At 39.7% G+C, this 14,752-nt stretch overlaps 2 protein-coding genes across 2 annotated transcripts; both read left to right on the top strand.

The window, feature by feature from the left end:
* The first annotated feature begins 6,563 nt into the window (after positions 1 to 6,563).
* On the top strand, positions 6,564 to 7,705 carry LOC115956841. The gene is made up of 3 exons (XM_031075122.1): positions 6,564 to 6,752; positions 6,801 to 6,931; positions 7,039 to 7,705. The coding sequence occupies exons 1-3, from the start codon at positions 6,564 to 6,566 to the stop codon at positions 7,703 to 7,705; spliced, it is 987 nt and encodes a 328-aa protein (XP_030930982.1).
* A 2,577-nt stretch (positions 7,706 to 10,282) lies between these two features.
* LOC115956840 lies at positions 10,283 to 10,678 on the top strand. Its single transcript, XM_031075121.1, has one exon. The coding sequence runs from the start codon at positions 10,283 to 10,285 to the stop codon at positions 10,676 to 10,678; it is 396 nt and encodes a 131-aa protein (XP_030930981.1).
* The last annotated feature ends 4,074 nt before the right edge of the window (positions 10,679 to 14,752 follow it).

Below are 14,752 nucleotides of genomic sequence, written 5' to 3'. Positions count from 1 at the left end.
GCCCCTAGAAGTAATAGTCTATTGCTACTATATATTCAAAGCTGTAAATAGTTTATAGACAAAATTTAGTTACAAAATTAGTTGTAGTTTTAGACTACAACCTTACTCAATATCTTTTTATTGGAGTTGAATTTTGATAAATCTACCATTGGATGACATCTTCTTCTTATATTCTTCACGTTTATAAAATTTCTAGAAAATTAAATATCAATAGCTATATCATCAATAAATTGTTTAAATTGCAAATTTTTGTTATTTAAAAATTATGCATAAAATATAAGTTTATAAATTATATAGTAAATAATATCCTATTAATACAAAATTTGACATATATATTAAGAGTATAAAGAACATATAATTCAACGGTTAGATTTTCAAAATATGTAGTAATGTGAGAGACTGCACCCCCGGCCTCCTTTTTTATGATGCTGGGCTAAACCCAAGTAAATGGGTGGAGTCGTGTTATTGTCTCTCAAAATGGAGGTTCGACTAGTTATATTTTTCCCTTTAGATTAAGGGTTTTATAATGAAGTCGCCACTTATTTAATTATTGGGATAAATAAGAAAACCAAAATTGAAAAATTAATTTTCAATTGAATTTACATTAGTCATAGGAAAATTACATGGTTTTAGTCCTAGATACAATCTAAGATAAAGTACATAGTTTTATTTCCTAGTTACAATCTAAAAATTACAAGGATAAGCATTGGTCTATCAACCCCTGATCTAAAGATGTTAGGCACCCACCTTGCCTAATGAAACCGATTTTCTAGACTATGATGACCAACATTCATATCACATCATTCAATATGTTATCAATCAATTTGCATGTTGAATTTAAAGTGTGTGCATGTGATAAACTCTAATTCAATTTATTAAGCATTTCATTTGGATTGAAAAATAAATTCTAGTGAATGTGTGTGGATGAGTGATATCCTAGATTCAAAAATTTAAAAGTATTATTAAACAAACATATTTTTCATGTTTTTGATGTGGATTTAAGATCGAAACTAGTGTTATGCATGAACATGTGATGAACAACCAAGAACATGTGAAGAACATGTAAGAACAATTAAGAACATTCAAACATATTCAAAGGAATTTAAGTGATTATTTTCATGCTTTAATCTTAAACTTTTATCATGGCAACATAAAAACAATTAGGGAAAAGGATTATACCTTTATGCAAGATCCATATGGTAGAGGAGGAGACTCTTGAAGGAGATCCTAAAGGTGGAGGAAAAAAAGAGTTAGGAGAGGAAGAGTGAGTCTTACTCAATACCTTGAGTCTCAAGAAGATCAAGATATGACAAAAATACTCAACTTCCTAGAACTCAAGAAAGGAGAAGAAATGGAGTTTTTGTCTTTGTGTTTTGGAATGAAGGAGAGGGAGTTTATATAGTAGTGGTAGAGAAAATATGAATGAAATGTCATTTAATGAGGGTTGACAAAGAATCATGAACCTAGATCACATTTTAGCATTTGCAGAAATCTGGTGCATTAAATATGGAGATTGGTGAGAGTGAGGAGTAAGCCAAAATTCGGTTTTTCCGTAGCTGCTGTAACAACCTGTAGAGCCAATTTTGAAAAATCATATCTGACTCAATTTTGAGAACTGAAGAGAGGAGAAGAAATGAGGTTTTTGTCTTTGTGTTTTGGAATGAAGTAGAGGGAGTTTATATAGTAGTGGTAGAGAAAATATGAATGAAATGCCATTTAATGAGGGTTGACAAAGAATCATGAACCTAGATCTCATTTTAGCCTTTGCGAAAATCTGGTGCATTAAATGTGGAGATTGGTGAGAGTGAGGAGCAAGACAAAATTCGGTTTTCCCGTAGCTGCTGTAACAACCTGTAGAGCCAATTTCGAAAAATCATATCTGACTCAATTTTGAGAACTCAAGAGAGGAGAAGAAATGGGGTTTTTGTCTTTGTGTTTTGGAATGAAGGAGATGGAGTTTATATAGTAGTGGTAGAGAAAATATGAATGAAATGTCATTTAATGAGGGTTGACAAAGAATCATGAACCTAGATCTCATTTTAGCCTTTGCGGAAATCTGGTGCATTAAATGTGGAGATTGGTGAGAGTGAGGAGCAAGCCAAAATTCGGTTTTCCCGTAGCTGCTATAACAACCTCTAGAGCCAATTTCAAAAAATTATATCTGACTCAATTTTGATCGGAATTGCCTTGTTCTTGCGCTCAAATTAAAACCTCGGATGTCTAGTTTCTGGAAAAATTAACTTCATTCACATATTCAAAATATTCTAAGAGATATCAATGAAATGGTGAGCAGAGGTCATTTGTTAGAAAATTATTTTAGCACAATTAACATTAATAGGTCCCAAATTAGCTCCCAATTAACATTAAATGGCTCCAATCACTTCCATTTCAGACTTAATTGGTTCCAAATTTACCCTAGTTAAAAGATAATTGCATAAATTACTCATTGAATAATTAATATCTATCTAATTAATTAAGTGTATGCAACCTCACCATAAAATGTAGTCTTAACCAATCTAATTATGACACATCATTAATCTCAAATTAATTATAATTATAACCAATTGGAATCAATTGTTCATAATCACATATAGTTGGACTCAATTTGTGATAGTGCATTTCGGCCAGTAAAACTTAATTTGATAATAACTTTCAATCTGATGGTCCGATTAGGGCTTATGACCAGTCGATTTGATCGTTATAACATCAAGATCATTTTGGTGAAGTGAGATTAAGGATTAGTGACCAGAATCAAGATGCATATTTCCAAGGTGAAATTATCCTTTTACCCTCCATGTGAAGTTAAATGCGGGTTGCAAAATGAGGTGTCAACAAGTAATGCTTATTTTATTGAATAAGGTTGTAACTTAAGACTATAACTAATTTTGTAGCTAAACTTTGTCCATAGTTTATTATAATAACTTGTATATCATTGCAAGGGTGGAGCCATGGTGGTTGAGTGGGGGCAATTGCCCCCTTTGACTCCTCTTAAAGAAATTTATAATTCCTAGTTTTTACCATTTAGTAACCAATTCTTGAATGATTTGTCATTTTTCCTCTCTGTCATAGGAAAAAAGATAAAAGGTATTCTCCAAATATAAGAAAACTTAATTGGCAACCAAAAAATGACAGAAAAGGCTTCCTAACTAACTCTATCAATGGAAAAAAGTGCCCTGAGAAGGGTGGCCTGATGGTTGGGATTCGTAAATCAGCCTTGAGGTCCTTCGTTCGAGCCTAGGCGAGTACCTAGGGAGGAGTGTGGGTATTATCTGCTGAGGAGCCCCTGATTACCAGCTCTCTCGAGGTGATAAAATGAGGTTTGTGATCACCCCAAACCGCAGTAGCTATGACTCAATCCAACATTCCCTAACAGGGGGTGCGCTGATGGTCACGCTCAGGGGGGTGAGTCACAATGGTTACAACCCCCCCCCCCCCCTATCCATCAAAAATATTAATGGAAAAAAAGTTTCGTCAACCAAAGACTTTTTGAATTTTATTTTCTTCAAGTTTTTTAGCTTTACACCATTCACATAAAATCATCACAACAGTTATTTGGCAAGAATAGACATCATGACACTTTTTGTGTTTTAGTGTATATCCTTTTTTTTGGGGGCATTTAAAATATGGGTCTTATATTTTACTCTAAATAATTATTATAAAAGAAACTACTAAATGTCTTTGTACAGAATTAAAACCATATAGCCACCTGTTTCTTTTTTCCCCCCACCATTTCTTGACTTTTCAGTTTCAAATTCTGGAGTTTTGTTATAAATTCAAATTTTATAAACTTAGAAGAACAAAGAAAGAAATGTTGAGTTCTACATTTTTTTTAAAGCAAACAAGGAGTGAGATGTGTATAGCGTATACAACTTTATAGGTATGCTTTTATACTCTTAATCATTTTAGAGTGATCTATTTTCTCAATTTATTTGAAGAAATCAAATTAGATTTCTAAAATTTAAGTATTTAGATTAATATCTTACTTTGACGGTTAATAATTATGAATGATTAATTTTTTCTTTATTAATTTATTTAAATGTTATGAAATTTATCCTAACCATGATAATGATATGAAATATATACTGTTGTTTACAGTTATATTAGATATGTATGACAATTACAATTGTTTATTTTATAAGTTTATTAATATTTTAAAAAAATATTGTCTTTTAATTTAGCCATTCTTGAATTGAAATCCTGGCTCTGCCATTATATCATTATATCAAACTTGAAATTAAAATACCTAGAGTTTATTGCAACGAATTTTGTTGCATAAATTTATTATCTTAGATTTTATTACAACACCTTATATTTACCATTGCAATAAGTTACTGCAATGATTTTTTTCCTTTATAATAAACATTTTTCTTGGATTTTTGATTTTGCATATTTGTGTAGTATTCCATGTTTCATTGTTTATCACATCTATTTATAGTATTCAGTACTCTGATATATCACTAAATACCATTATTCAATATACTAGCGTTATGAAGCTTTAATAAATGTTTTAATCAATTTATTGTTTTGTTTTTCCATTTTTATGTTTCCTATATATGCGACTATTAATGTTGAATACTATATTTAATTTCATGCACAAAATTTTAGTATGTTTTCTACATCATTTTATGACTAACATTATTAGACTTTCATTAAAAAAAAAAAAAAAACATTATTAGACAGATTGTACAGTTAATTGTTCCCAAATTCTTATAGTAACTATAATTCTACTAAGTACTAACTGTCACATTATTAGACTAATTAATGGGTTCCAGCTAGCTTAATTGGTAAAGTCTCCGATAGTTGAATAAGAGATCTGGGGTTCAATCCCCGCCTACACCAAAAACTAATTGGTGTCTTGGTTTGATGATAAAGAGCTATCATCAGGAGTGGACGTCATAGGTTAAAACTCTCTAAAAAAAAAAAAGTTTAAATAAAGCCTAAATGGAATTAAATTAAAAGAAGCCTAAGTTTGAATCAAAACTACCTAAGAATTAGACCACATAGAAATGTAATTTTTTCCATTGTTGTTTTTTGAATAAATATTCATACTAGACTAATAGACCATGTAGTACCAACCAAGCTAAATTTACCATATGGTCAACATGGCTTACAGTAAGATAACCCTAAAGTCTTTCAAGCGAAGGTTCAGAATCTAAAATTGTTATCTATAAAAAGGGTTATCCAACCTGACGGGACTGACGAAATCAACTACAGACGAACCTAATATCACAGACGAGATCATCCTCATGGACGAACCGAACAAATGCCTCCATCACTGACGAAGGTATCAGGACCATTCAATACCGCCAGTAACACCTCGGACGGTTACAGCAACAGCTACGCAGACTATTGAAAGCACATTAAATCCCCATCATTAAGTAGAAGGCGTTACCAGGAAAGGCATTAATGTCCCATTATTAACCACAACGGTCAGAATCCAAGGCAACATATATATATATATATATGGCTCTCACATCACCAACAGGGGGTACATACACACTCTAAGAAACACCCATTATTATCTTGCTAATCTATTTCATTTCACAAAGTGCTTTCCTATTCTAACTTTGGCATCGGAGACGTTGTGGCAAGCACCACACCGGTGACCATCTTTGAGGATACATTCACGCAGACCGGAGGTTGGTTCCATCTGCCTATTTCGACTGACGAACTCACGCTTCATCAGTTTGGCGCCGTATGTGGGAAACAACATTTTCAGATTCATATTTGAAAACGTAGTTTCCATCAACTTCTACATTCAGATGGAATCCAATCCAGATTCCGCAGCCTTGGCCCAGCAAGTTTAAGCTCTTGCGGTCACCATTGAAGAACTCACCAAACAAAATCAGGAAATGAAGCTACGGTTTCAACAGGTTCAGCAGGCTCAACAGGAGGAGAATCGACCCAAGGATAACGTGGAAGGAAAATGGGATAGCCATAGAAAGAGTATTCATCAAAGGCCAACTACTCCAGAGGAGGAGAATTCAGATCTCCTTCGAGAGATGAGGAAGGAGATGGATGAACTGAGGAACGCCATCAAGGAGAAGACAGACCGATGCGTAGACAAAATGGTAAGGGCCACGGATTCTCCCTTCACCGTGACAGTACTTAAATGCCCCGTGCCGTCAAAGTTTCGTTTACCTCAACTTGAGTCATTCGACGAACTCAGAGACCCTTAGGATCACCTTAACACTTTCAAGACGACGCTAGGTCTTCAAAAGCCACCCGACGAGATATTGTGTTGTTCCTTTCCCACCACTCTCAAAGGAGCTGCAAGGGAATGGTTCACAAAGTTACTGACATCATCTGTTGACAACTTCGAGTAGTTGAGCAATGCCTTCTTGTGTCACTTTATAGGGGAGCAACGTCCAAAGAGGCCGGCGAATCACTTACTCACCATTAGATAGGGAGAGAAGGAAACCCTAAGGTCGTACGTGAAACGCTTTACTCGAGAGACTCTGGAGGTGGACGAAGCTGATGACAAGGTACAGCTGACGACTTTCAAAGCGGGACTGAGATCTAGAGATCTCGTTGCTTCACTTGCGAAGAATCCTCCAAAGACGATGGCAGAAATGCTCCTGAAAGCACAGAGGTATATGAATGCTAAAGATGCTTTAGCAGCCATAAAGGATGTAGAGAAACTAGGAGACAAGGGAAAGAAGGAAGATGAGCGTAGGGGTCAAAAGAAGGAGCGCCCAGATCGTCGGAACAATGACGAGAACAGAAGAAAAGATGATAAAGGTCCTCGGACGGTAAGATTTACTCCTCTAGTTATGCCTGTTGACAAAATTTTAACGCAGATTAAGGATGAGCACTATCTCAAATGGCCGAGACCATTACACTCATCCCCCAACGTCCGTGATAAGAAGAAGTACTGCCGATTCCACAAGGATCACGGCCATAACATAGAAGATTGTAGGGACCTAAAGGAGTAAATAAAAGAGTTGATATGGAAAGGAAAATTACAGAAATATGTGAAGAAGGGGGAATATAGTAGTTCAAGGACGGCAATAAAAGCTAACATGAGTCCTCTTCCAGTAGTGACGACCGGCCGTCCCAACCTCCACAGGACGTGATTGGGGAGATAAAGACAATTACAGGAGGGCCCTTCACAGGAGGGTCATTTAAATCCCTCAAGAAAGCGTACCAGAGACAAGTGAATAGCATCCACACGATACCCCCGTTCAAGCAGCAACGAATAGACCAGGACATGTCCTTCAGTGAAGTGGACACCAGGGGAGTGAAGCAGCCCCACAATGACCCTTTGGTTATAATGCTGAATATAGAGGGATTCAATACCAAAAGAATCCTCGTGGACAATGGTAGCTCTGCAGACATCATCTATCTCTCTGCTTTCCAACAGCTGAAGCTAGATCCTAGGAGACTGCGCTCATTTAACTCCCCCCTTGTCAGCTTCAGCGCAGACAGGGTATATCCCAGGGGCATAGTGACGTTGACAGTAACAATGGGGACCTGCCCGATGCAGTTGACCCATCAATTAGACTTCCTAGTGGTAGATTGCCCCTCATCTTACAATGTAATCATTGGGAGGCCCACACTCAACAAATGGAAAGCAGCCACGTCCACCTATTGTTTGAAGGTGAAATTCCCAACAGATAACGGTGTCGGCGAAGTAAAAGGAGATCAAGTCTTAGCCAGAGAGTGTTATCAGGCCGTCCTGGCTGTAAAAGAGAACCACACATAGATGATTGAAGAGAAGGAAGAAGGAAAAATGGAAGCCTTGGAAACAGTGGAATTGGCTGAAGGAGAAGCAAACAAGACGATGAAGATAGGGACGACGTTAAGCCCTAAGATGAGAACAAGACTCATCTAGTTCCTCAAAGAAAATCTAGATGTCTTCGCATGGAGCCACGAGGACATGCCAGGCATAGCTCCAGAAGTCATCCAGCATAAGTTGAATGTGAACCCGGAAAGAAAGCCCGTCCAGCAGAGATGAAGAGTCTTTGCCCCAGAACGAGACCAAGTAGTCACAGACGAAGTTACCAAGCTGTTGACGGCGAGCTTCATCCGGGAAGTGTACTATCTTGAATGGCTCGCAAATGTTGTCCTAGTGAAGAAAGCAAATGGAAAATGGAGGATGTGCGTAGACTTCATAGACCTGAACAAGGCATGCCCGAAGGACAGCTTCCCCCTATCGAGAATAGATCAGCTTGTGGACTCTACAGCCGGACACAAGTTACTGACGTTCATGGACGCTTTCTCGGGATATAACCAGATAAGGATGGCTGAAAAAGATCAGGAGAAGATTGCTTTCATCACGAGTCAATTACTCTATTGTTACAAGGTAATGCCTTTTGGATTAAAGAATGCCGGAGCTACGTATCAGAGACTAGTGAACAAAATGTTCAACCAACAGATTAGCAGGAATATGGAAGTATACGTAGATGATATGCTTGTCAAGAGTAAGGAAGAGCTTACACATCTAGACGACCTGAAAGAGACATTTGCCACCCTCAAAAAATACCAGATGAGGTTGAATCCTAGTAAGTGTGTTTTTGGTGTAGTTTCAGGGAAATTCTTGAAATTCATGGTGTCCCAAAGAGGAATAGAAGCAAACCCAGAGAAAGTGCAAGCCATAATCAACATGGCATCGCCCAGGACCGTCAAGGAAGTCCAGAAGCTCACAGGAAGGATTGAAGCTTTAAACAGGTTCGTCTCTAGAGCTACGGATAAGTGTCTACCCTTTTTCAAGACCTTGAAACAGGCTTTCACCTGGACCGACGAATGTGAAGCAGCGTTCCAAGAACACAAACATTACCTGAGTAGTCCACCCTCTTAAGCCTGTCCAAGAAAGGGGAAGACCTATATTTATACCTGGCAGTATCAGTTTCAGCAATGAGTGCAGCCTTGATTAGAGAAGAAGGTAAGAAACAGCTCCCAGTTTACTACGCCAGCCAAGCTTTCCAAGGGGCTGAGTCCAGGTATCTAAGGATTGAAAATATCGCGTTTGCGTTAATAGTAGCCTCATGCAAGTTAAGACAATACTTTCAGGCGAATCATATCCTAGTGATGACGGACCAACCAATCAAAAAATCCATGAACAAACTTGAGGCAGCCGGAAGAATAGTCTAGTGGGCAATTGAACTCAGTCAATTTGACATTGAGTACCATCCCGGAATAGCCATCAAGACGCAGGCTTTGGCAGACTTCATCACAGAATTCACCTTTCCGGACGAGGACAGTCTTACCGACGAAGTCGAGCGATGGATGATACAAATTGATGGTTCATTAACCCAAAGGAGGGGGGGAGTAGGGGTCGTCATAATCACCCTTGACGGAGAGATACTCAAGTATGGAGTTTAACTGAAATTTTCGGCTACCAACAACGAAACTGAATACGAAGGGATATTGACAGGATTGAGGCTCGGAAAGGCACTTGGAGCTAAGAACCTATTAGTCCAACATGATTTAAAGCTAGTGATTGGGCAGATCAAGGGGGAGTACGAAGCAAAGGAAGAGAGAATACAGAAATACCTTAGGCTGACGAAACATCTGACTCAGGAGTTCGATACAGTGGAATTCGTACAGATCCCAAGAAGTCAGAATATGGGGGCAGACGAAGTCTCGAAGCTAGCATCGTCAGAAGAAGGGGAGATTAGCACGGACTTGGCGATGGAATTCCAGAAACACCCCATCATTGAAGAAGTCCCAACATTCACAATCTAAAGCGCAAACAGCTGGATGACACCAATAATATCTTTCCTCTAGGACGGGCACCTCCCTCAGAATACAAAAGAAGCTAAAAAGATCAGGAAGAGGGCGGCCAGATTTACGATCCTCAGTGACACCTTATACAAGTAAGGCTTCTCCATGCCTTACTTGAAGTGTGTCGACGAAGAAGAAGCTAGATACATACTGGAAGAAATCCATGGAGGAATTTGTGGCGACCACGCCAGCCCCAGATCCTTGGTAAACAGGGTAATACAAACAGATTATTTCTGGCCTACCATGCAGGTGGACACTGTGGAAATCGTCAAGAAGTGTGACAAGTGCCAACGATACTGGAATGTACAACGGCTTCTAGCAAAGAAACTAACGATGATAGCCTCCCCGTGGCCATTTGCACAATGGGAAATCAGCATCGTCGGTCCACTACCCCAAGGTAAAGGTTAGGTAAAATTCCTACTAGTTGCTATTGATTACTTCACAAAGTGGGTTGAAGCAGAGGCTCTAACAACAATCACCGAGGCAAGAATTCGGAGCTTTGTGTGGAAGAATATAATCTGCAGGTTCGGGATTCCATTGACGATTATATCAGATAATGGGAGGTAGTTCGACAGCCAAGGCTTCAAAGACTTCTGCTCAAACCTTGGAATCAAGAACCAGTTCTCTTCCCCAGGTAAACGGACAGACGGAGGTAACGAATCGAATGTTGCTTAAGATTATCAAAGCCAAGCTAGACGATGCGAAGGGTGCCTGGCTAGAAGAATTACCAAATGTCCTGTGGGCTTACAAAACCACGGCGAGAGCCCCAAGAGGAGAAACCCCCTTCAGGCTTACCTATGGCACTGAAGCAATAATCCCGGTCGAAGTAGGGGTAACAAGCATCAGGCGAGAGACATTCAACAAAGAGTGCAATGACGATGAACTGCAACTCAACCTGGATTGTTTGGAGGAAGTAAGAGACAAAGCTTTTAGCAAGATGACAAAGTACTAGCTGAAGATGGCCGAATACTACAATAAGAGGGTTAAACTCAGACGACTGGACATAGGTGACCTCGTCCTGCACAAGATCACCACAGCAACTAAAGACCCTGCCCAAGTAAAGCTTGGCCCCATATGGGAAGGACCTTACCGAGTCATCCACTATTCAAGGCAAGGCAGTTATCACCTGGAAATCATAGATAGACAAAGACTCCCCCGACCATGGAACATTGAGCACTTGAAGAAGTACCACCAATAGATGTAACAAACGAATATATTCATTCCTGAAATTAATGAAAGAATTATTCATCTAATGTCTTTATGTTAGCAAGTCTAGTCAAACCGTACAAAACAAAATTGCCAAGTAACGCAATTCCGCGTTGACGGACGTAAGTTACTGACAAAACCAAAACACCCTAAATGGGTGTAAGTCAAAAAAATGGCTAAGTAACAAGATTCCACGTTGACGGATGTAAGTTACTGACGAATCCAAAACATCTTAAATGAGTGTAAATCATAAAATGGCTAAGTAACAAGATTTCGCCTTGACGGATGTAAGTTACTGACGAATCCAAAACATCCTAAATGGGTGTAAGTCATAAAATGGCTAAGTAACGAGATTCCGCCTTGACGGATGTAAGTTACTGACGAATCCAAAACATCCCAAATGGATGTAAGTCATAAAATGGCTAAGTAACAAGATCCCGCCTTGACGGATGTAAGTTATTGACGAATCTAGACAAACACAACAAGATCCCTTAAATGGGTATAAGTCGTAAAATAGCCAAGTAACAAGATTCCGCCTTGACAGATGTAAGTTACTGACGAAGAACCTTGCAACCAAGCCAAGGCTGGATCGGGGCTCCCAACCAGTTCACCAGAACCCTTGATGAGACCCCTTGAAGGGGTTCAGGTTACAGGAAAACAACTAAGTAACAAGAAGCAAAATCATTAATGAAGAAGAAAGGCGCAACTGGAAACTTTTTTTAAGTACAAAGCATGGACGAATCCCATAAACATGTCACGAACAAACAAGTGCGCAACCACACATACAAGTAACAAGTAAGTATGCAGCAAATTCAATTAAAAGCCCAAAAATCAAGGGCAATTTCCATTGTTGTTATACCCAAAAAAGACCCATAAACGCTGGGCCACAAACATTGTTCTTAAGATAGGATAACAAGTAGTTGTTTTGAAATTAGATTTACAAAAAAAAAAAAAAAAAAAAAAAAAGGGCCCAAAACATGACAGGCATCCACAAAAATGAAAAGAAATTTCCTTAAGTAACGAGGTCAGGCATCAGCAGTAGAATTTTCACCAGTCGGAGCGTCTGTAGCAGTCTCAGGGGCATCACCTTCGGGAGCTGAGGATTGGGCAGCTTTGTCTGTCGCCATCTCTTTGTCAACCTCCTCTAAGTCCAAACTCTCCGTGTCGACTCCAGTAGGATGCTTAACCAGATACCTCCTGAGAAGCTTGAAGCCTTTGAAGTACCAACTAAAGAGTACTGTGTTGGTACTCGTCAGTTGTTTGGAAGGCCTCAACTGATCTAGCGGCAATTGTTTTAAGCTTTTCCTTGGTAGTTTGGAGCTGCTCATCCTTCTCTAGAGTCAACTTGCGCTTAACTTTGAGATCGTCATCCAAGGTCTTGACCTTCGCCTTCAAAAAGGCAGCCTCATCCATAAAAACGATTAAATTCTTCTTCAGCTCAGAATTCTCCTTTTCCAAGGCCTCCATCCTAGATGTTAAGGACGCCACTTTAGCCTCTTGAATAAAATACTCAGAGGTGATGTGAAGACTTTCCCCCAACACCTGGAAAGAAGTTTCAAGTCGTCAGTACCCAAAAAAAAAAAAAAAAAAAAGGGAAGGCACACTAACACCCTACCTGAACGAGCCTATGGACGTGACGAGATGCAACCTCGTTAAGAGGCACGTCAAAGAGGGCCTTCAAATCTGCCGCAGTCACGACCTCATGAGCCCTGTCTACTGCCAATCTCTCGTCATCCCATATAGTGGACGACCGAGAATTAACCTTCTCCTTCTCCTTACCAGATACACGTGGCCTTTTGGAACCTGGGGTAGGGATCTCTTCTACCAACATGGTAGGAGAAGTCGTCTTCATCGTCTCAGTGACGAAAACTATGGGATTGACAGAGACAAGGGGAGCGGCGGAAGGTCCCTTCCCAGTAACACGCATTGTCTTCTTCCCAATGTTTGACAGCGGCTCATCCTTCTTGGACCTCATCTTCGCGTACATATCCTTATTAAACTTGGTCGTCATTTCTGCAAGAGAAAAACACTTAAAAGAAAATCCAAGTGTACATAAGAAGAGTCGATACTGACCAGGTCAATACTTACTCCTTTTTCCTTCAATACCAATACTACGAAGAACGTAAGGAGATGGGTTAGGTCCAAGGTTGTAAAAGGCAAGGATCCGTGGATCAACCAGATCGTCCCAACTCTCAATCGTCTCTGCGTATCCTATCGTGGTATAAACACACTCCTTATGCCTACTTTTAAGCTTAGGCCGTCTCTTAACTGTGCCAAACAAAAGATAAAGGAGTTAGCAGCAATAAACAGCAAATACGGCAAAACTAAAACGACGGGGAGAAATACTAACGCACCTAAAGTCGGGGTTCCCCACCAACGAAGCAACCTCGGGATATTGCCCCAATCCCTGCCGGATTGAGTTGCAAAATCATCCCCGGACACAAAGAAAAATTGTGATTTCCAATACCTGAAGGACGAAGGTAAACCCTTGACAATCCTTGTTCTTCTCTCACAAGGGACTAACTCATAGTATCCATACTCTTTAGACTCTTTCAAACAGTATAGATAGGTGAGTTCACCTACCTTAATCATGTCTCCGTTAGCAGCCAACCATATTTGCATACAGTTGACCACAATTCTCCACGAGTTGGGCATGAATTGCCCGGGAGCAATACCAAAATGGGCCACGAGTTCCATCAGGAACGGGTGGACGGGGAGCCTAAGCCCACAAGTGAAGGCCGACTCATAAAAACATACCTTACCAGGAAAAAAATGACAAGCCCTATCCTCATCATTAGGACGACAAACACGAAACTGCTCCGAAAACTGAAACCAATCCTTAAATCTACTCACAGTGTCGGCATCCAGACCACACACCTCCCTGAGGGCATAAAAAGCCCTAACCTCTTGAGGGGCAGAGACGGCTGTATCTCCCTCCACTCGGTAACCATTAGACGATAACCCAGTCTCGAGGTCGCTAGACCTAACCTTAGACATCGCCTCTCTATCTCTCACCAGACCCTCGAACCAGTTAAACGATTGGCGAAGCAGAGGCAGCAAGTCGCCCAAAACAACACTCAAACAATTGCCCTCAAAGACAAAATTCTCTAAATGTGGGAAAACACCCAAAGACCCTCCTAGGCACGCAAAAAGAAAGGAAATTGATGGGCAAGCTATCCTAACCTCAGAGCTGTTAACCATGGAAATACAGAAAAAGGGGCAAAGGGAGACAACATAAGCTAAATTCCCAAGAAAATTGAAGACAAACAAAAAGAAAAAGAAGAAGAGAAGAAGAGAATTAGAGGCTATATCGCAATAAAATAAAAAGGAAAGGTAAAAACATGTAAGGGAAAACATACCTTAACAAATGGCGAAGCACCAATGCGCAGCACAACAGTTTGAAGAAGAATTGCAGAATGAAGGTTCGAAAAAAATCGCTCAGAACAGTGATTGGAAGCTTTTTTGTTTTTTGAAAAGTGAAGGAAATAAGAAGAGGAGAAGTTTTAAAAATCAAGACTCAAAATGATTGAAAACCAGCGGGAAGCCCAATAGTCCCACAAAGCGGAGCATTAACTCCACCAGTCAAAAAGCGCCGTGTGGCCACTCCCTATGGAGAGCCGCCACTACGCATTTAATACGGCACAAAATCCCAAAAGAGTTGCTTTCAGGTTCAAAAAAAAAAAAAAAAAAAAACCTCTTCACCTTTCATGGTCGTCATGACATGTCAAGGCGACCACAGAATCCGAGGGCAGCTGACGGGATTGACGAAATCAACTACAAATGAACTTAATATCATAGACGAGATCATCCTCATGGATGA

This window comes from Quercus lobata, chromosome 8 (assembly GCF_001633185.2).
Source record: "Quercus lobata isolate SW786 chromosome 8, ValleyOak3.0 Primary Assembly, whole genome shotgun sequence".
NCBI classification, from domain to species: domain Eukaryota; kingdom Viridiplantae; phylum Streptophyta; class Magnoliopsida; order Fagales; family Fagaceae; genus Quercus; species Quercus lobata.
The sequence above is the reverse complement of the archived record's forward strand: the minus strand, read 5'-3'. Positions and strand labels throughout refer to the sequence as shown.